This window comes from Rutilus rutilus (assembly GCF_951802725.1).
Source record: "Rutilus rutilus genome assembly, chromosome: 23".
Classification (NCBI taxonomy): Eukaryota; Metazoa; Chordata; class Actinopteri; order Cypriniformes; family Leuciscidae; genus Rutilus; species Rutilus rutilus.
In genome coordinates this window covers 14,649,953-14,673,256 of record NC_140233.1, presented here as the reverse complement: position 1 = coordinate 14,673,256, position 23,304 = coordinate 14,649,953, and the positions used below count along the sequence as shown (strand labels likewise).

Sequence of the window (23,304 nt, the reverse complement as noted above, 5' to 3'; positions counted from 1 at the left end):
GCTAAGCTTTTATTACTGGTGTAACCAGTGTAGAACTATACTGATGCCAATTGATTTTGTTTTCTTTTAATAAATTGTTCTACCATGAGCATTTAGCAAAGTCAACTAAATACTTTTCTTTTGAACTTTCTATACATCAAAGAATCCTGTAAAAAATCCACTAAAATATTAAGCAGCACAACTGTTTTCAACATTGATCATAATAAGAAATGTTTCTTGAGCAGCAAATCAGCATACTAGAATGATTTCTGAAGGATCATGTGACTCTGAAGAATGGAGTAATTATGCTGAAAATAAATATATATGGTCAAATAAATGCTGCCTTGGTGAGCATAAGAGACTTCTTTCAAAAATATAAAAAAATCGTACCTACCCCAAAATCTGTAGTGAAAAAATCATTGGGGTCTCTGGACATCAAACATAAAAACAGTAAGTCTCAACAAACCATCCGGGATAAAGGACCACATTAACTGCCAAACTGTGAATAATGCAAAAATCTTTCCATCATCAAAGGATTGTTTGTAAAAATCGGAGGAGGCAGTCACTTGCTGAGACACTTTAAAAAGAAGAGTAACACTTCAAAGCATCACTGCATTACAGCTGCGCCCTGTTGGGTTTGCTTATTATTACTCAAGGTGAATATCTGAAAGTGTCTTCAAAGACAACTCGAGTCTATAGACAAAATAACACATAGGTTGAACTTTGGAAAGCAAAGATCAATGGGGTCAAATAGAAGTGATTTACATAGTTTTTGAGACACCATTTCACAATATGGTATGGCAGACAATTCAACCAAATCAAAATAGAAACGGCCAAGCGGATGTCGCTAAAGACCCGAATATGTGATAATGATTGCCAAAACATTCATGCATTTAAGGGTTATCTTCACCACAACCTTACCATATGGTCATATTATCTTTCATTATTTTTTTCTTTCTGAAATAAAAAAGCATTCAGGAGATTTACAATAATAGTCTGGGTGTTTTTATGTTCATGTGCAGCAGAAGAAAAAAAAGCGTGCCATCTGGCGCTTTTAGAAACTCCAAGTGTGTCATTGTAGTCCCAGATTAACTCAACAGGGGGTTTGCTATTGTCTGCGTTCCTGATCAGACTATATTGAGCTTGGACTTGTTAAATGACAGGGTTAAGGGGGAGATATAGCCACAATGGAGCAAGCACGACATACGCATGGGGGGAAAAGGACATTGAATCTAAATAGACATCTTTAGAATCTGATCTTCCATAAGTGTAAATGTTGCATGCTACGTTATATTATATACATTTTGGATGCAACTACTGGTCTCAGTGAGGTTTCCAACTTGTGTTGGGCTTTCATCTGTTTAGTGCAACTTGGGTCGAGGTTAAAAAGAAATGATGGACCATCAAAAAGAGAAACCTTCAGCATGTTGACTCAGGGACGAATGTTGCTTTTTAACGAGACTTCAGTGAGATTCTCTAAAGATTCAGTATGTTTCAATTCAGGAATACTGAGACAGACTCAATTAGTTGCTCAAAACGCTTTCTTTTTTAAATTTTATATTTTACAAATATTGTTTTAAAGTAAGGCAGCATGTAAATAAGGTTACTAAAAGGTCACTTAGGAACATAAGAAGGGGTTAATGAGAGCTTAAAGCATTCAAGCTGAATTAATTGCATGTGTAACTACAAAAGGTTAAGGTTTTCGTAATTCAGCAACAACAAACAAAAAAAACTTGAGAACTACTGCTTCAAAACATGAAGAACAAGGATTGAATACCTTATTAAATAATACTATGAGTTACAAAATACTCTTAAAAACAAGACGCTGTGTAATAAGACTCCCAGGTAAAAGAGAAGACACAACTAGCTTTTGGCCGTGAAACATGAAACATGACACATGACACATGACATATTACACACGCACCAAACTTCATGAAAGCTGCATTTCAGCAAATGAAATATGAGGGTTGAAAAACTGAACAGGATAAAAGAAGTAGAAATACAAGATGTTTCTTTTGACTCGAGTTCTTAGAAGGTGCTGTGAACTTTGATACAGCTAGAGATGCCGCTGATATCACGTGTCTTCTTTCATGAAATATGGACACAGAGGCAATGATCTCATCAAGAAGCACGCGACTTGTGAGACTTTCTCTGGCGTAGGACCAAAAAAATTAACGAAGTACAATCAGAACAAATTTTTTGCATATTCTTCGTAAAACCATTCTTACATAATGCATTGCGCAATCAATGCAATTACGTGCTTAATGAATTTAGGAACGATGTAAACAGCATTTCATTTTGCTAATGCTTCATGAATTAGGTCCATTGACTTCCCAAGCACATGCACTACAATGACCGCCCCTTCTCATTGTGTTCAGTACAAATTACTTACCTTGTTGTAGTAATGTAGATGTACAGTGTGCCATTGTCCATTGCTAACCCCACCAGCTACAAATGGAGTCACTGTGGTTTTAGATTCTCCTAAACAAAAATAACAGGAAAGAGGAAACCATTTGTTCAGAAATTTTGCTAGTGATAATCACATTTCATATATACATAGCTTAACACAATATGCAATACAATACAATTCCCAAAACACTAAATTCCAGACTAACAAAATGGCTCCAAAGCACCTTGAGTATTTTAATATGTGTGGCATTTTTCCAGTCTAGTGGACAAAAAAAGTAAATCATTATCGAGGAGATAATGGCATGTCAGGACCTCCCACGTCAGCACTTTCCCTCAGTGCATACACTGTTAAATATCATAGTTGTTAATATCTCTCTCCAACTTAATTAAGTTGAGTGATGGCTAGTAAGCTGGGATGGACCTTTGATCTCTGAGGGTTCATAATTTACCAGAATCACTGTGCTGTTTGATGTTTTACATTCCAGGACAGTGGAGGAAATGCCTTTCACTGTCTTTATTCTCAGCTCATGTGGACAGTGGACCCTCAGTATTGTGGTTAGACGTAACAAGCATCTGCTAATACTAGGACACTCTAGAGATGAATTCCACTATCGTGTTTCCTTTGGAAAAAAAAATCTGACCTGTTAAAAAGACAGTACGTGGTATTTCACACACACTGACTAGACAGTAACTCTTGTTGATGTGCGAGGTTCAACAAAACAAAGGAACAGGTAGACAGAGGAAGTGTGTTTTAATGCTCTTTGGCCACCTGCTTCCTTTGGCACAGCTCTGGATGAGCAAATACGCACTAATGTTTGGGATTTGACACTCAAAAAAAAAAGTAGATGAATATTTAGGACTCTAAGGCTTTGTTCAGATTCAAACCGAATGAAAACCAGTTAGTTGTTAGTAGTTTGAGCAACAAAACAAAACAAAAGTCAAAACTACAAACTCGATCCAATACAAATATATGTAGTTTAAAATCTGATTTAAAAAAAAAAGGTGTCATCATTCACAAAGATTTTTTTGTATATATTTTTTTAAATGCATTGGTTTCTTGGGTATTTTCATTAAACAAAAACATTGGGTACCGTTCTTAAAAAAACAACTAAACTAAATTATTAAAATTCTATTTTTATATTAAAACAAAAAATACAGATTAATTGAATGGTGCCATTTAGAAATGAAAGTCAACTACTTACCAGCAGAGAAGGTCAGCTGGATTTGCTCTTCGACAATTTCAATCGCAATGAAATCATGCCTTTCATTAAACCTGCCATTATAAAGCAGTAGGCCGTTTCTCTCCCTGGTAGCAAACCTATGAATAATAAAAAATAAATTAAAAAATTAAAAACCTAAATGCATCATAATTAGCTTGTTCAATTCAAACCTTAATGCATAACAATTAGCTTGTTCAATTCAAAGTGTAAAGTAAGATCCACAGGCTATTTCAAAAAGTTTCTTAAATAGGTTTAAAAAAAAAATGTTTACACCAGATTTATCATATATTCATCAGACATTCTATTTGAATAAATATTCATTTCTGATCCACAGATCAAGAGTCCAGGAACATCCTAAGATCACTCACAACAAAAACATGCATGCTTGACAGGAGGGTAAAAAAAGATAGGGAGTGGAGGAAAAGGAAGTGATAAAAGCTGCCAAGAGACACAGCTAGAGGTAATGACGCTGTAATGGACAGGGGAAACTGATACTCTGATGTTTGCCAACCTCTGGTATCTCAGTTGGCCCTGTGGTGAGGGCACCTGGGATTTTTGCAGGGAGAGGTGTCAGATTGCACATGGCAAAGGGGCAGACTCACAGGAAGTACGAACAAAGATACCTCACCGCACGCGGCATCCTGTTTTCATGTTTGTCATGAGAAGACCTTGTGTGGCTGGTATGCATTCGTGTCTAATTTGCTAGATCGGTTACATGGTAATTAATAAATGGCATAATGGGAAAGTGAGGAGACGTGGTAGAGGTTAAACAGGTGTTAACCCTTTAGAAAAGTTTTAACAGCACGACATTTTCCCAGGACAGAACTGCATGAGATTTGGATGCGAATCAGACGTTATTAACTAAACGTAACAAAAATCACATAAAAAATCATATAAAATGAAATAGAAATATGTCAAAATAATACAAACTAAACTGAAACTATCAAAACCAAATAACTAAACCTGAACTAAAATGTAAAATATATTAATATAGTATTAAAATGTAAATGTGTTATTTTGACTAAAAAAATTTATAATTTTATTTATCATCATTAATTAATAAGAATTTTATTTTATTTTAATATATTTCAAATATTTGTATTATTATTTGATAAATAAAATGTATTTTATGTATAATAAGATTTTTTTTTTGTATTAAAATATGATCTTAATACATTTATCATTTTATTATAAGATAATTTTATTTTAATATTATTAAAATATTATTTAATTAATAATATATTTAATTTAATTGTTTATTATGGGATATTTTAATAGTATTAAAATAAAATATTTTATTATTTTATGTATTATTTATTATAAAATATTTTAAAAGCATTAAAATATTATCTTATTAATAACATTTATCATTTTATTATTTATTATAGGATCTTTTTATTTTAATAGTATTAAAAATATTGTTTTATGAATATGTAAAATTTTATTGGTTATTATGGAATATTTTAATAGTATTTTATGTATTATTATTTATTTTAAGATATTTTATTTTAAAAGTATAAAAATATGATTTTATTAATAACATTTATTTATTATCAGATATTTTTATTTTAATAGTATTTAATAGTAATAAAAAAATAATGGTAACCATCGGCTAATAGACAATGTTGTCTAGAGAGGTAAGTGCATGGATGGATGGATGGGTGGATGAAGTGATAGATGGCGTAACTCTAGAGAGTTTACTGACATGAAGGAGAGGGTGAAGTGGAATCTCTGCCTCAGGCCTCTGAAGGTGACGAAGGACTGGCCAGGGAAGCTGCGTGTGGTCATCTCACAATAGGGCTTCTCGTACTCGCCGTCAGGACACTGGCACAGGAAACCTCCCACCAGAAGGTCCACACACCTGCCTCCGTTCTTACACACACCTGGAACACAGCGGCCTGAGCGCGTGTTCACCTCACAGCGCTCTCCTGAAAAGAAAATACCAGAGAAACATTACTACAACAAACTGCTTTTTATGTTTTCTGAAGAAAATACGAGTGGTCTGAAAGTTGATTGTCTAGGGTATTGTTGCCAAGGTGTTGCTGTGCAGTGCTTGAAGAACCTTTTTCCACAATAAAGAACCTTTTGTGCATTGAAAAGATTCCATGGATGTAAAAGGTTCTTCGTGGAACCATAGATGCCAATAAATAACCTTCATTTTAAAGAATGTAAAAGGCTCTACTGTGATAGAATTTGCAGACAAAAGTTCAAGTTGTTAAATTCTGACACTCCACCTTATGGTTTGCTAAATGGTGACAGAATTTTCATTTTTTTGTTGAATTAATTCTTTAATAAAATGGACAGTTCAGGTCCTGGATGCTGAATGGTCCTTCCATTAATGCTAAATGAGGTAACCAACCCACATTTCATACGTCCACTGACACATACTAAGTGCAATTCAGCCATGGAACTCAATTTCAGATTGTTCCCTTCACCCAACCTTCTAACCCAGCCACTTGAGGGAGCTTAGTTTTAGTTCCAACAGGACAAAGGCTTCCAGTTCTGTCCAAACGAGAAGTTTCAGAGAAAGCGTTGACCACCATGTCCTCTTTGCTTAGTGATTCCAGGCAGGCTGCTGTGCTCACTGACCCAGACTAACCTTTGTTCATACTCTAAAGAAACAGGACCAAAGCCAAGCAACAGAAGAACAATGAAAGAGCCCTGGTGGTCTGTAAGACACCTGTTATGCTCCACTAGCCTCATAACGGGACATGAGATCTGGGGTGAACCGATGACGGCTCGCTATTGGAAGATGCTGCAAGCAAAAGTGACATCATTCACATTGTTACAGGTAGATGTTTGCCAGAGGGTTCCTTTGATATTTATCACGGTAAACGTTTTTGAGGTTGCGTTAGGGGCATTTGACCAAATTAAGATTAAATTCAAGAAAAACACATAGCTGAAAGATGAGACTGCTTAACTTTATATTGCAATAAAGGTCAACTGAACCTGATGATTTTATTTCCAGAGTGTTTTTTAGCAATCTTTGTGCATAATTGGCCCAAAAAATTATTTTTGCCACACTTATTGACAGCAGGCGAAATGAAAATAAATAAATAAATATTAATGACCATAAATTCTAAGGTAACACATTACAATAAGGTCTCATGTTTAGCATTAGTTAAGGCATTAACTATCATAAACTAACAATGAGCAATATATTTTTTACAGCGTTTATACAGACAGATAGACTGTCAAAGATAGATAGATATGTCTTTGTACGACCCTTATATATATATAGTTTGTTTGGTTTGTTTTCACTGAGATAGATGCACCCGTAGCACAGGACACAGAAACATGCCGATAACAATCTTCCCAAAAATCCATCACCATGCTGACAAATGCAGCAGCTGCGGAACAAACATCTGAGGTTTGCTTGGAAGACTTTACCTTGTTGCACTTGTAATCCTGTATCTCTGATTCCAGGCCAGCTCGGTGTGCACACTATTGTGTACCTGCCATTACCTTGACAAGATCTGGGCCCAGAGGAACTATGTCGACTGGGACACACAAAAGAGGTTCCAAAGAGGTAATGATCCAAATGTCGGTCAGATAATCCCTCATTTCTGAGGAATTAAAGGGATACATTACTCTGTAATGAGAGAAACCCATGAGAGGAACTACAGAGGCCACTGTCAACACCTCTAGTTATGACCACATACTACCTGAGGGCTTGACAGGGCAGGGGTTCACTACTCTTTACTGTAGTTAGGAAACCTGAGCTGACAAACAGACAGAAGCTGTCAAAGTGAATGATCCAGTGCGGGAGCTCCGAACCTCGGGACTGAGGGTCTGGATACCGTTCCTGCTGTCAAACTTACACAGGATAATTCCTTCCAACAAGAGCTTATCTCCTTTCAAGTTATGACAGAAGCAAAACTAATGGCGCTCTCAACAGTCTCAACAACTGAGAAGAAGACAATTTGCAACCAATTTTAAATAAACCATACTATATCAAAACACAGGTTATTGATATTTGCAGTGTTTCCAAAGGCACACATACCTATAGCTTGGATTTGGGTTAGAGATGTGAATAAAACACAAAACCTAAGCATTAAATGTCAGCAAGCAACTTGAATCATACCTCAAATCATGCCGTTTGTTGAAAAGAGGTGTTGTATTACTTTTCTAGGCAAACAGACTTGCAATTTTCACTTGGCCACCGATGAAATGGGTAAATGATTGTGTGTGTGCGCTATTCAGAATTTAATTGACAATGCCTCTTAATTCTGAATTCAATCCCTGAAGTGGCCAACAGGATACAATTCAAATTTGAATGTAAAGATTTAAAATGAACTGACATTCAAAGAAATTCATGTAACTGAAATGTTAAACTAAAACAAGCAATGATAGATAGATTAACAGATACTGACCTGTGAAATCTTGCGGGCACTCACAAGTGAACCCCCCCTCTCGGCTGCGGCACTTCCCGTTGTTCTGACACGGGCCTGAGTAACAAAGGTCCACCTCCGTCTCACAGTAGTCTCCAGTGAATCCGTCAGGACATCGACACCGCAACCCGTTCACGGGGTGTATGGGCCTGAAAAGAACCGTGTTGGATGCCACGAAGGGAGCCGTACTGTCAAACTTCAGAACGGCTACACACTTCATGTAGTTCTCACAGGGCTCACGCAGACAGATATTATCATCAAACGGCAGGACGCGCTGAGTTGAGATTAGCCTCAACAAGGTGCGGTTAAGGTACATCTGCTCCTGCAGTTCCTCTGATGGGAAATAACGTCCCGGAGCTCCACCAGGGAGCAGGGCCGAGAAAGTGACGTTGAGAATGCTGCCGCTAACGTCCGTATCATTTTGGACGTTGAAGACGAAGACGCCATCGGGGCTGGTGGACAGGACCGCGGCTACACCTTCAGTAAAGAGTGAGAGCAGAGGGGAGAGGAAACGCTCCTGAGACATGTTCTCCAGACGAACGGTGATGCTGTTCGTCAACATGTCATCCGTAATGATGGTCACACGTAGGGTGCAGAAGGCTGAGACCTGGTGGAGTCCATCTGTGAAGACACAAGGTACATTGAGGGAGTCGATTAATGTTTAAACCAAAATGAATGCCATGTCAGGAGCTGGCAGGTGGTAAGTTTACATTCTTGAGAGTGAGATGAACTTTATGAACATGCTTGAACATGGAGCTCAATTCATGTTGCAATGTGATTGTTCACCAAGCACTCCTACCTTCAGAGTTTTATGATCATTATTCACACTGTTTGAACAGAAATACAAGGTTTGTTGTGGATGAGGTGTTGATTACCGGTTGTAATTGTTTTACAAGGAAAAGTATAAATACATTATTCTGATCTGATACTTATCTGAATACAGTAATAGAATATATCTGATACTGCAAAAAAAGTATAAAAAAAAAAGTTTGTATTAGTATTATTATTAGTAGTAGTAGTATTAATAATAAATAGGGATGCACCAATATGAACATTTTGGACGATACCGATAACCGATAATTCTTTATATTTGAAAGCCGATATCTGATATATTGGCCGATAAATCTTAATCCAAAATTTTATATAATTTCTGAGGGCCTAATTACAAAAACAAAAGTCTCACCATTAAAAGCCATGTCCCAAGCACACAATTATAATGTTCTCATTATGATTTTATGTAGCCTATATGACTGACTTGCGCTGTACATGTTGCAGTTACTGTATTTTCCTTTTTTGAAGTAATTCCAATCATATTTCAAGCAATTCAAAACCATCATGGCAAACAGTGCGCATCTGAAGTGTCTCAGCTGAAGGACATAATACATTTTTTATTGGCTTTAATATATCAGCCAAATTTTCTTAGCGGGCCAATAACGATAACATTAACATATCAGTCAATACCAATATGGTGGCCGATATATCGTGCATCCCTAATAATAATAATAATAATAATAATGTTATAATAAATAAACAAATGAATTAATTATATTGTATATGCTTTTGTTGTTAATATTATAATATTTTTTACAAGGAAAGAAAATGAATATATTATTCTGATGCTTATTATAAAAATATTGCAAAAAAAAAAGTTTACTATTATATAATATTATTACAATTTATAATAAATCATTGAATGAAAAAAGAATGTTTATTATTGTTGTTAATTAATATATGAATAATTTATATATACATACATATACACACACACAAATTTGTGTGTGGTGGTTCCATTGAAAATGTTGGCAGAGCAAATAAAAAATGTGAACTACTAGTCTGACGGCCAGCAGAAGAAAAAAATCCACCTTCCTTTTCATTCATCCCCACTTTATCATTACCAAATGTTTAAAAGTGTCTAAGTGTTGTGTTGTACATCTGGCCACTGTCACATTTGCCCTGTCCTTTTGTTTGACAGGCACTGTTCATGGTCCAGCGTATTCTTTAGTACCAATTGCGGGCTCCTAGTGTAAAGGGCCCCTATGTCATGTGAATGGAGAGAGCTATAATTGCAGGACAATGAGGACATGTTTCCACTCTGTTACACTGTCTTTTCACATTCTGTCAGCCAAGCCAGACATGCAGTTGCAGACACAACAAGGAGTTTCTCTTTCTAGACGCACACGCATTTGCACATGCACACAAAAACGCCACGCATACACATTAAATTATATTAATTCATACTTTACACGCACAAACACAACAGTTGAACAAGTCACAGCTATTGCAATCATATTCCATTTCATCACCCTTCTTATTTCCATTTTATAACTAAGCAGATGAAATAATATTTAAATATCATAGGAATTCTTACAAAAATATAAAAAAATGCACAATAGTGATCATCACAGGCATTGGTAATTAAAAAAAAATATATATTTCCAATGCAAGAAAGTTTTCCATCAATGTTTTTACTGTAGAAAATATTTTGACATGAATTATTGTGATTAATGCAATTATTTCAATTAAATTGTGTAATCGATTGACAGCCTAAAACTAATTTCCTCCTATCTTTACGCGTTAAACATGGGGTGTCCTGGTAAGCTTGCAATCTTGGCAAATCACAAATTTGTCAAATACTAACCGCAATTTTCCCAGAAGTTTCTATGAGGGGAACGGCTTATAACAGGTCACATCCTGCTCCATTGTGTTCATAATACTCAGTAATCCCATAAACTACTTAACTAAGTTTCTTTTAAATATGCTTAGTAAACTTTGCTAAATAGTACCAGAAATCTGATCCTCATATGGAGAAGAACGCAGTAATGTATATACTAAGTGATTTCCTGTTTTTTGTCTTTTCTTTAATGAGGTGTGCAATACAAACCCAACTTTCTATATTACTGCCACTCTGAAATGCATTAAGTCTCTCTCTTGCTCCCTCTCTGTTGACTCTCTTACCAGTAATTGCTATACATAGACACTCCGGCATAAAATAAAATATTACAGAGACACTTTACATTAAGTCATATTACTGATGAAAATTGATCCAAGCACTTTAAATCTGCAGACAGCACAACTGCTGAAAATTTTACTTAGTTAATTTATCCAGTAGTTCATTAGTAGTAATCATCACTACTTAAATATGTATGTAAGAAATTGTCATTAAAATCCAACCTTAAAACTGCACAGTCATCAAACATGTAAAACCTAGTTATTCCTACCAGAAAAAGAGAAGCAGAATGTTCTCAACTAAAAAGGCCTACAGGTGATCTTGTATCCTCTCCAGGAAAAAGCTTGTACAAAAGAATGATAATTCTCTAAAATCTGTCTATACAATCAAATAGGAATTGCTGTGTTAATATGAATATCATACACAAGTGTGGGTGGTCCAGAGCAGAAACTGTACCAACTGATTCCAGAGACTGCAGAACCAGAAATCAAAGCAAAACATTATACGATCATTCGTTTAAATGGAATAAATTAGCACCGCACCACAGAAAGTCCAGCTTCAACGAATCCATCAAAACTGACTGTGGAGATTATGACACTAGCAAAGTAAACTACACTGAAATGTTCACAGTTTCACTTGGCAACAAACTCCTTTGCAAGACCACTGAGCTGTGACAGTGTGTTCAGTTTTCTTTTCGAACAATCTGAGAATGAAGGCAAACACACAGAGCAGCTTTTCTCCACAGTGTTTTCCGAGGGAAAAGGCCAAACAGTCTGTGCAAAGATAATACTTCAGTGTAGTTTAAACACACACTCTAAAGACACTTACTCGCAGGAGCTGACCTGCAAATGAACACAGTGGGAAGTTTAGAGGTTATCACCTAACTGTTAATCTGTCCTACAGCTAATGTCAACCTCGGTTTCCTGGTTACCAACTACTATGTGGATGACGTGAATCAGAAATCTGACTCTAAACGCCTATTTCCACACACTCTCATGACAGCTCATATTTTGTATGAGATGGCAATATCATATGATATAACTTGTCTCATGTGAAAAGTACAACTTATTTTTTTTAAATTATAATCATGGTTTTGTTTAGGTTTGAGTCACGCATTTTTGTACAACTTCGCCATATCATAAACATTTTCACAACTTTTCATGAGAATGGTTGCCTTTCAAATAAACTTTGCTTTCCATTTATTTAAAGCACACTTTAAGTAGGCTTACTTCGATACTAAAGCAAAAACACTAATACAAGCATACAACAAAGTCACAAAAAAGTAAGGTCTAACTGTAGTGTATGTATTCAGGTACAGACATGTAATAATTAGGCCCAAATGTAAAATAATAGTGTTCACTGTATAAATTAAATATAGTTTTTTTTTTGTTGTTGTTTGATTAACAATAATGACTTAGACAGCAGCAGGTATTTCGGCTACAGATTGCTGTCACTTTAAGACCGAATGCACGGATCTCACGGAAAATAATGTTACCTATCCGATTTCTTTCTCAACTGTTTACATTCACTTAAGACACAACCGACTGTGTTTACGAGATACTTGCCCGAGACTGGTATTTTGACATAATTTTGTGTGTATGTGTCTGTTCAAGCACATGAAGATGCGAAAGAGGAATCAATGTGCGCACAGATAACAGCGCGCAAGAGCCGAATTGGTGGTGAACCTTAGCAATTAATCCGTGAAACACATGCATACCGAACCGTGGGGCCTTGTCTGTACGGATTACGGATCAACTACGATCCGATTAACCCCTAGTATGGCACATCTGAATGTGAATGAGATTTGAGCTGCAGTGGAAGGAAAGTTTGGTAAGACTTTTTTTTAAGGTGATGTAGTTACACGTTACGACATGTACTTATTATAGTAATAACACAAAATGATGCATAATTACAAGTAACTAACCCTGACCCTATAGTAAGTACATGTACTTGCTCAGTACTTGTTTGAGTAAGTACAAATGTAACTACGTCACCTTAAAATAAAGCAAAAGTTTTTCAGCAAATAACAACTCAGAAGTCATACGGGCTGAATTTATGGTTGATTGTATGAAAAACACCAATGTGAACATTCTGCTAAACGGAAGAAAGGAAGCCATGCGGGTTTGGCATGAGGTTGAGTAAATAATGACAGAATCAGGATGATCTAATGCTTTAAATAGGGAGTGTCATGGGGTGAGAATACAAAATGTTGAATACAAACACATCAGTCTTAATTGTCTCTTTTCAGTCATCTGTCCTGAAATGCTTCTCAAAAAGCATGTGGGAACATTCAGTTGGACAGCTGATTGGCAGTTGGCTGGTGCAAAAGTAGCAGGGAATCCCAAAAAACTCCTGCCAAAGCATCAGTTAGCCAACGCCAAGACACATGTCCTGCTTCACTGGCAGTGGCCACAGCAACTTCATGGCTGATGGCTGACCTAAATATTTGCGAAGCTGAGCCAACTGGTGCCCGTCGCACAATAGGCACAGCTGAGAGAGGGGCTACTGAGAGCACAAGGCAATGAGGGCAGGGCTGTTCCCTTTAGAAAAATCATAAACGTTTTTTAAAAGGACTTCAAATATGGAAGTCAATTTCCACCACATAAGAAAAACAAAACAAAACATGCTTTGGTAAATAATAATTATGAGATTAACATAAGTCATAATTATGAGATAAACAGACAAAATGATTAGATAAAAGTCAAAATTATGGCATAGTAAGTACCATAAGTATTAGATAAAAGGACATGGTTATGAGATATTTATGTGAAAAACAAAATAAGTATGACATACCAAGTCAGACTTCTAATATAAAAAGTCAAAATGATAAGAAACGTAAAAAATAATGATAAAAAGTATAAATTGAGAATTATGAGATAATAAATTTAATGAAAATGATGTGTCAAAATTATGACACACCAAGTCAATTATGCTATAAAAGTCAAAATTCTGACATACAATGAAATAGAGATCGATAATTATGACAGTTGAAATTATCACATAAAAAGTAAAAAGTAAGACATACTAAGTCATAATTATGAAATAAAAAAAAAGAAATTATGACAAATATGAAACGTAAAAATAGTGGAAATTCTATTGCACAATTAAATATCTAATATCAAATGAGGACCAATTAAAAAATATATTAAAAGTATTTGATAAATGATATGGTCCCATACAGTATATTCATGGGTATTGAGGAGAGATTCCCTGATATGATTGTAAAGCACTTTGGGTGTACAGTAGTACATATGAAAGCGATATATAAATTCATTCATTCATTCATGTACTGTATTTGTTCATTTTTGCAGAAAATATTTTTCTCTGTGGTCATCGACGACAGCATGCCACTTTAACATTCTATGCAATCAAAACGTTCAGTTTTGTTTGTTTCTTGCTTGTTCAACATCTATCTTCCGTTCAAGCCCTACATTCCTTCTTAAGGCCTATTAAAAGCTTTCTCCCTGGCATGGCTTGTGTGGAATGTGGTAAGTTGCACTCTGAGAAGTTAATGAACAAAGCATCTTTCTAGAGAGTGCATGGTCTAAAGTGCCTGATAATGGAGACCACACCTTGGCCGGCCTCCCTCATGAATCTGTTGTGATTCTTGTTAACATCATCGGTGGCAGGTCTGCTTTGATCCCTTCAAGCACATACATAAAACAGAGGGGAGCACAGTGAAATGGGACCCTGCAAGGTGTGGATTTTATGGGTAGAACTGTTAATGTTGCCCAAGGCCAAGAGACATGCTTCTGCTTGGTAATGCATTAGTATCTGCTAGAGGTCGTTGAGGATTGAAGCACTTATATAAAATATTAATACCTAGGCATTAAATGCCTTTATTTAAAAATGCAGCAAAATGCAGATGCCACCAAATACTGAGAAACTGGAAACTTCCGCCTTCATTACTCTGCATTAGATTAGCTCATCCTTGCATTTCTTGTAAAGGTAGTGACATTCCGAAATAATGCATTTCAATTATGAAATCCTTGCTGAATAAAAATATGTATCTTACTGACCTCACCCACTTTTATAATGCTTCTTGACCTTTTTAGAGCTTGGGAGCCATATCCTGGTCACTGTTTGCTTTCATTGTATGTAAAAGTGCAGCTTCTACATTCTGCTGAACTTCTCCTTTTGTACTCCAAAAAAAGAAAAAGAAAAAAGGTCATATGGGTTTGGAACATGAGGGTGAGCAAATTACTCCAGACATTTCATTTTTGGGTCAGCAGCTTTAAAACTTTGATTTGGGAGAACTGCGATAGTTGTATAAAATGATTAAGATTAAACAAAGAATTTGCCTTGATTGCATCATCATTTCATTTCATTGTTAAGGAAGGAATTCAGTATCAAAGCCTTAGCGTTAGAGAAGATAAAGCCCAGTTTGCCCTTTGTACTCGTGCAGTCCAATGAAAAACCTCCATTCACCATTCCTGACTCTTTTTCAAATAGTCTTTGGTGTCCAATGGCAACAGCTTGTGCCTGGAAATTAAGAACAGTACTCCTAAGCTCTATTTATGAGTAACACAAACTCTGCAATCATTACCAAGCTTTGTCTTTTGATATAAAAATCTACTTCATGCAAGTGGTGTGATCCGGAATATTGTTTTACTGTCACGCAGGTACACCAGTCACAACATACTGTGCCTGACTGACAAGTTTTGCAGTTGCTGTTCTGATCTCTGCTCTTTCACCAGACAGACACCAAGTGAGTGCAAAAAACTCTCTCCTCTTTCAGCTGTGTCCTTCCTTTAAGGTTTCGACACACAAACAGCTTTGTCTTCACTGACAGAAATCTGCATGTGGACAATGCCTCCCTCCTCTTCGGATTTAAGAAGCCCCCCGAATTTCACCCCCTACCCTCCTTCTCACCCCACTTCACAAAAGGGGCCCGTGCTTCAACCCCCCAGCTTGGCGCAAAACGCTTAAGAGCTCCACAATGCTCCCCCATTCTCCATGGCAACAACAACGGAGAGCCAGAGCTTTTCAAAACTCTTTTTCCCAGACGTCCTTCAGAGGACGTCCATGAGGGAACCCAATGGGATGCTTCGTTCCATTACCAGAGGATTAAGAAGGAGATCAGCTTGCTTAGCGCAAGTTCCCCAGTTGAAAAGATCAGCATATGTTGTGTTTTGGATGTTGGTCCACACCAGGCTTCTTAACTAGTTTAACCAGCAAGACTTTCTTGTTCTTTCTGGTCTAATGAAGCAATCAGTTCCTTCCAAATCAACCCAACATTTTTGAAAGGAATTGACAAATGGCCAAATTGGAATTGTGGAAGGAAATTTTCTTGTCAGTTCTTCACAAACATATTGCCTCATATGCAATTTTTTATCAAAGACTTTCTTAGTATTTCTGATCTAGTGAAGAGCAGCATGTTTTGGTGCACCACCAAGACCAGCACTAACCTACAGTACATAAACCAGCCTGGACATGCAAGGAAATTCATGTTGGCCTAAACTGGTCTATGTCAGCATTAAAAGTGACCTGACCAACCGCTTGATCCCTGCTTTTCTCTGAAAAGTTCACAAATTCCCTGCATGGTTTAGATGCTTCGAAAAGCTGATAAGATAAAGATTTCATGCATAAGATGATTTAGAACGTGCCGAAATAAGGATAAAGACATATGCACTGCCATTAATGGAAGAAATGTGTGCACCACAAGCTTTGCATCAGTCGCTGCGTGAGATTTCACTTATAGACGAAAAGGGGATTGATGAGATGCATCAAAGGTTCAAAAGATAAAGATGAAAAGATCAAAGATTGTGAGAAGTGCCCAACCTATAAAATAAAACTGTAGATCAAAAGTTGACTGAAGAATTAACCACAGATGGTCCTTTCCTGGCAGCTCACTCTCTCGAATTAGATATTGAATTATCACTCAAAATCCAAAAGCGCTCTCGATAAGGCTTATGAAGTTATCCTGATGCACTGTTGTGAATGGAATGCACTGCTCGGGTTGAGTCAAGACTAAATGTTAAATGATGCAAAGTAACTAACACTAAAGATGAGGCATGTGCTAGGAAAGAGAAGAACCACTGAGTCAACATGAATACAGATGCTGCAATGATTCATATACATTAAATACCTAAGATTTTAAAAACTTTACAGTGTACTTGCTTAAAGCTGCATTCATATTAACGCAGTCAACAATTTCAAGGAATAAAAGGATAACCTAAGATTTATCAAATAAGCACAGTACATCATGTGTATCTCTTTCTCTCTCTCTCTCTCTCAAAAAAACAAACAAACAAAAAACATTTATTTTCCAGCATTAAAGGAAAAGCTTGAATGGTAATGACTGACTGGTTTAAAAGCTTTCCAAATTATCCCAAATTTTAAAAAAGGAATAGAAAAATGGCCACATTTTGTGGAAGGAAAAGTTCTTGCCAGTTTTTACAAACATATTGCCTCATATTCTTTTTTTCACTGCAAGACTGTACTAAATATAATTGCAATCAATGCAATACTTTGAAATGTGATAATCTGAAGCATTTAAAAAAAGAATGTATATCTTATCAAATATCTGTAATTTATAAAATGTATTAAAATGTATATTAAAAAGAAAACAAGGTTTAAAAAAAGTATATGCATAATGTTTATAATGAACAAAAGCAGGATTTTATTCATCATAAGCAGTAATGTTTGTGTTCTCCCTCCACTGTCACTGTGTACTAGGAAGTTATTTGCCTGCCCACTAAGCAGTGGCACATGACATTTCTCGGAATCAAATTAAGTGGCAGTGTATCATTGGAGCTACATGCTAAAGGTGCATCTCTACTTACTGGCTGATCCTGATCCTCTGTAAGCCGTGACAACAATTAAACAGAAGAAATCAAAACAGCACAAAACAATCTCTAGTTGTACATAGGAGTTTTAAAGGCTCTTCAATTAATCCCCCAACATTTTCTTGTCAAATGTGACACCTTATATGAGACGATAAGTTTTATCGTTGTGAAACTATCACTCCATTGACATCAGTTCTAATCCTGATATCACATGATATCTTGTTTGGACATGCAACATGGTTTTCAGCTTATGGATTTCAGTTATTTTAGCTTTTTTTTGTTTTGTTTCATTTTTCTCAAATTAATCTTGGGGCATGGTACAGCCTGGGGATGCAGAATGTGAATAAAGACTTGAAATCATAAGTCAAGTCAAAACCTCCTTTGACACGTGATCAGTCACTGTCAAACAGGCATGGCATTCTGTAAGCTTTGGCTCCTGGGAAAAAATGTACTCACTACAAAAAAAAAAAAAAAAAATTGTAATCACTAACTTTTATTCATGTTAGTGCATGATAGTTGTTAGAGGGAATATGTTCTGATGCATCTGAGGAATGTGGGGGAAGATCAACAACAGTTAATTTGAAAATTGTTGGAGAGTACCAATTTAGAAACAATTACATCTCACTATCAAACCACAGTTGCTGTACCGAGTAGAAGAGACTTTAAAAGAGTGTGAGCGTGGCATAGGCCCAGGTACAAGACTTTTAAAAAAGAGAGATAAGTGAGTCCTAAATGTGATATGCAGAATGACCAATTGGGAGATTTACAGTTGTTATCATGAGGTAATGTTGCAAGTACTATTTTTGACTCTGAGGTTTGAACAGGCTTCAAAAACAATCTCATATTCATTGAATAATATATTGCAAAAAATAAACTTCAGAACTGCTGCAAATAAAGAAGCATGATAATTGTTGTTATGGATATGTTCACTATAGGGAGTGCCATCAAATATTGTTGAGCATAAGCAGACACACAGTATGGCTGTAAAAATTATTTAGATATTCAGGGACTGAGAACCCACCAGAAGAGAAGAGCACACAAGGAGGCAGATCACTATCACTTAGAGCATGAAAGAAAACCAATTAACACACCGTGAAAAGAATAAAGCTTGCACAAATCCCTTTCTACTATGACAAGGCAACTCGCAAAGCAGATTTTGAAAATCACTCAAACCACTGCACACAATACTTTGCCTGTTCGCCACATAATAGTTTTACTTTTCAAAACAAAAATTGTGCCCAAATATTGTGGTATGTGCATAGTGAGTCTCACCTGAAACCGTTACCCTCATTGTGGCCTCAAGAGGCCTGTTGTTATCCAAGTCCTTGCTCAGCTTTAACTCCCCAGTGTCTTGATTGAGAATCAGCAGGCTGAGTTCATTTCCCTCAACAAATGTGTAGAGGAGCTTGTCAGACACATCTGGATCACGAGCAGGCACCTTCCCGATAGCTCCTGTGGGAAAGCTGCTGGACTTATTAGTAATGTAGTTGTTAAAAATAATCTCAAAATCCTGTAGAACGGGGTCATTGTCATTGACATCTACTAGGAGGACGTGTATAGTGGCCCGACTGACAAGTGGTGCGGAAGTGGCCTGGACCACTATTACGTACTCCATCTTGGTCTCGTAGTCTAGGTCAGTAAGGGCAATTAGATCTCCGCTGAAGATGTCAAGCTGGAAGACCTCAGGAATATTGCCCTCAACAATCTGGTAGAGGATCTGGGCATTGGTACCTTCATCTGGATCTGTGGCACTTACACGGGCAAGAGTGGACCCTACAGCACTGTTTTCCTCTACGTATATATACAACTCGTCCTTTTCAAACACAGGGGCATTATCGTTTATGTCCAACACCGACACATGAATGTCTACGGCTGCTTTGAGAGGGGGCACTCCTTTGTCCACTGCAAACGCCTTGAGATTATACACTGCAACGTTTTCCCTGTCGAGCTTATGGGCCGTTCTGATGATCCCAGAGTAAGGCTCAATAAAAAAGTCCCCCTCGCCATCATCTCCACCCTGGAAGGTGTAGCTCAGTCGACCGTTAGATCCTGAGTCTCTGTCTGAAGCGGACACCTGGAGTACACTAGTGTATAGCGGTGCATCCTCAAACACTGTTCCCTGGTAGATGTCCCGGAGGAACTGCGGTGCATTGTCATTGGCATCAAGGATGATAATCTCTACATAAGTGGTGTCTGATTTCTGGGGAATACCGTTGTCACGGGCAATGATGGCAAGCGTGTAGGATGCCAGATCTTCGTAGTCAATCTCAATCTGAGTTGTGATGGCACCGGTGTCAGGATCAATCTTGAACTGTGGCACATTGTCCTCCATTTCATAAGTGATACGGGCGTTTTCACCAGTGTCCTCATCGGTGGCACTGATGACCACAACTGTTGAGCCTACGGGCCGGTCCTCGCTCACTAAAACCTGGTAGCTAGCACTTTGAAATACTGGTCGATGGGTGTTGGCATCAGTCACATTAATGAAGACTTGAGCTGTGTCATGGCGTGTACCATCCGAAGCGGTGATTGTTAGGAGATACTGCCTTTCTTGCTTGTAGTCCAGAGGTAGTGCTAAAGTAATAAGTCCCCCTCCACTCTGGCTGGTGATGGCGAACCTGTTCCGTGTGTTCCCACTAGATATTTGGTACGTTACCACACTGTTTACATCCCTGTCTACAGCTGTGACGGAAAGCACACTGGTGCCCACAGCAGCATCCTCATTGACCTTTAGGTTATAAAAGTGCTGTGTGAAGGTAGGGACATTGTCATTTACATCTAGTATAGTGACACTTACACTAGCTGAAGATGACATTGTAGGAACCCCGCAGTCTCTGGCCTCAACACCAAAACTGTAAAACTCTGTAGTTTCCCTGTCCAGCTCGGCACCAACCGTAATCCATCCAGTTTTGTTATTGATAGTGAACGGAAAACCAGGTGATGTGTCAGTCAGCTTGTATTCCAAATGAGCATTGTCACCTGAATCAGCATCGATAGCTTGAATGTGCATCACTGAGTAACCTACAGGAACATTTTCTAACACTGAGGCTTGAAAGGGTGTGCTGACAAACATGGGGGCATTATCATTAACATCCACCACTTGGATTACAACCATACCTGTGCCATTAATAAGAGGTGGTCGCCCTCCATCTTGTGCTTTCACTCGCAGTGTGTACTCTCTTATCATTTCATAATCTAGAGGGCTGATAACATCAATGACACCCGTAGGGGAGTGTATGTAAAACTGGCCCTTTATATTCCCATTTATGATGCTGTAATGCACTTTCGCATTATTCCCGGCATCTCTATCTGTAGCCTTCACAACAGCTACTTCTGAATTCACGGCTATATTTTCAGGAACTTGAACTACATATCTCTTCTCACTAAATTGAGGGTAGTTATCATTCTCGTCCTCTACGAAGATGTGCACTGTGGCTGTAGCGGAACGTGGACCGGGCTCTCTGCCCTGGTCGTTGGCTTCAACAATAATCATGTACTGAGATTTAACTTCTCTGTCTGGTCTGACTCTGGTTTTGACCAACCCATTCCTTGGATCAATTTCAAAGCAAGCGTTCACCTCATCGTTATTCACAATCTTATAAATCATATTGGCATTAGAAGGGGCATCTCCATCTGTAGCTCTAATAGTCATCACTTCAAAGCCTACTTCAACATTTTCTCGAATACTAGCCCTATACTCATTTTGTTCAAAAACTGGCGCGTGGTCGTTAGTATCGCTGACTGTGATAGTGAGGTACGCTGGTTTGGCTGTTTTTTTAGGGGTTCCCCTATCAGTAGCAGTAACTTTGAACACATGCGTGTCTTTAACTTCTCTGTCTAAAGGTTGTAGAGTAGTTATACCACCCGTCTCAGGGTTTATTTGAAATAAATGGTTAGATCTGCTGTCAAAAAGAGCTTCCATATCATATTCAACAACACCAGCGTCTCCATCATCGGCGTCGAAGGCTTTGAGGGTAATGACGCGCGTTCCCGAAGGCTCGTTCTCGGGCACTGATACCTGGTAGTTTGGCAGTTGAAACTGAGGAGCAGAGTTCACGTTTCTTTTTTGACGTTTAACCCACGGGTCTAATTGACCTCCAATGTGTTTTCTGCTTAAATGTAACTTAACATCGACAAATAAAGAGCCATTCAGTGAGTTAGGCATTAAACAAATCAAATTCGCTTCATCTTGCTGCTTATGAGGTAAACAGAGGCTCGTGCTCCTGAGGGAAATAACGTGCCGCTGGTCTTTCTCCACACACCTACCTCGAAACATTTGAGAACTCCGCATGGATACAGGTAAACGTTCGTAAATGTTTATGGGTAAGAAGTCTAAAGAAAAACATGTCTCATACCCAGTCAGGAGATAGAAATAGGCATCTGGTTTACGATTTTTTCTTTTGTATTTGTTGAAGCAGTTCTGCCCATGAATGAATGTATTGAAATGAAGCAGAATGAAGTTTTCTGAAAGCAGAGATTTAATCCGCAAATACAGTGGCACAGGATTTCTCGGTAAACGAGTGCAGTCAACTTTGCGCGCGAGTGATACCAGCCCATCACTTCTCCTTATCTTTAGAAAGTGCCGTAAAGACTTATCTGTGAGACTTCTGTCGATTATGTACGTCCATTCTGGCCCGATTGATACATTTGCCAGTGTTGCACCAGGCTGGAGGGCTTCAGAAAGATGTAAATCCAAGCATCCAAACGGTGAGAGATGAATAAGTAATCCAAAGCAGATCCATATCGCTGTTAATTCCATGGCTCACGCGCATTTCATTGAGAAAATTAGTCCAAACGATCCAGAACGTTTACAGCCTGCAAAATTCCAACCATTCCTGTAACGTGCAAATGCGCATTGGGTCAAGGCATGTTTCTGTGTGCAGAGCAGCAGGGACCAGAGAGCTGCACTGATAAGTTTTAATGAGTAAGATGGCTCTTCTCCCTCCCCTCCCACAACAATTTGCATGGACCTACTCATGCATTGTGATTTTGAAATACCCAATGAGCTCAACCGAATAGCTTACATTCGTGGCTATTAAATAACAAAGTTTTAAACTTAAATGTAGATCATTTCATCCATCTAAAATTTCACTTTGATTTTTTTCCTATTATGTAAAGAATTATAATGTATTTCTAAATACTGAGACACAAGTATAGTTAAAAACAAGATTTAAAAAATCGTTCTTTTATGTACATTTTTCTTGTTCCAAAATGTAAGAATGCACTATAATTCATATATATATACATACATAGTACATACACACACAGCATACATATACACACACCATACATACACAGTACACACACCATACATACACAGTACACACACAGACTTGGGTTGTTCTTAAAATGTCCATAATCATTTGAAGACTTTTAGCTGTAGCCCTTACTCTGAGTCTGTTCATTCCATGTACAACCTTTTTTCACTGTACATTGTTAAATAAAACATCTCAACATCTCATCTCATCTCATAAATAAACACCAATAAAATATATGTAGCCTATTACTCAAATTATGATTTCTTGAAAAAAAGAAAAGGTGCTGAACGTGTCTATCCCAAGGAAATAGAT

At 37.5% G+C, this 23,304-nt stretch overlaps 1 protein-coding gene across 1 annotated transcript in view; it reads right to left on the bottom strand.

The window, feature by feature from the left end:
• Positions 1–22,734, bottom strand: part of celsr1b (cadherin EGF LAG seven-pass G-type receptor 1b) — a 44,480-nt gene extending 21,746 nt beyond the window's left edge. Inside the window, exons 1-5 of the mRNA XM_084396999.1 lie at positions 19,007–22,734; positions 7,982–8,620; positions 5,314–5,536; positions 3,591–3,706; positions 2,372–2,460 (exon numbers count right to left, since the gene is read on the bottom strand). Coding sequence (XP_084253125.1) covers positions 2,372–2,460; positions 3,591–3,706; positions 5,314–5,536; positions 7,982–8,620; positions 19,007–22,493 — 4,554 coding nt within the window. The 5' untranslated portion in view covers positions 22,494–22,734. The remainder of the gene's footprint in view (positions 1–2,371; positions 2,461–3,590; positions 3,707–5,313; positions 5,537–7,981; positions 8,621–19,006) is intronic.
• Between the last annotated feature and the right edge of the window lie 570 nt (positions 22,735–23,304).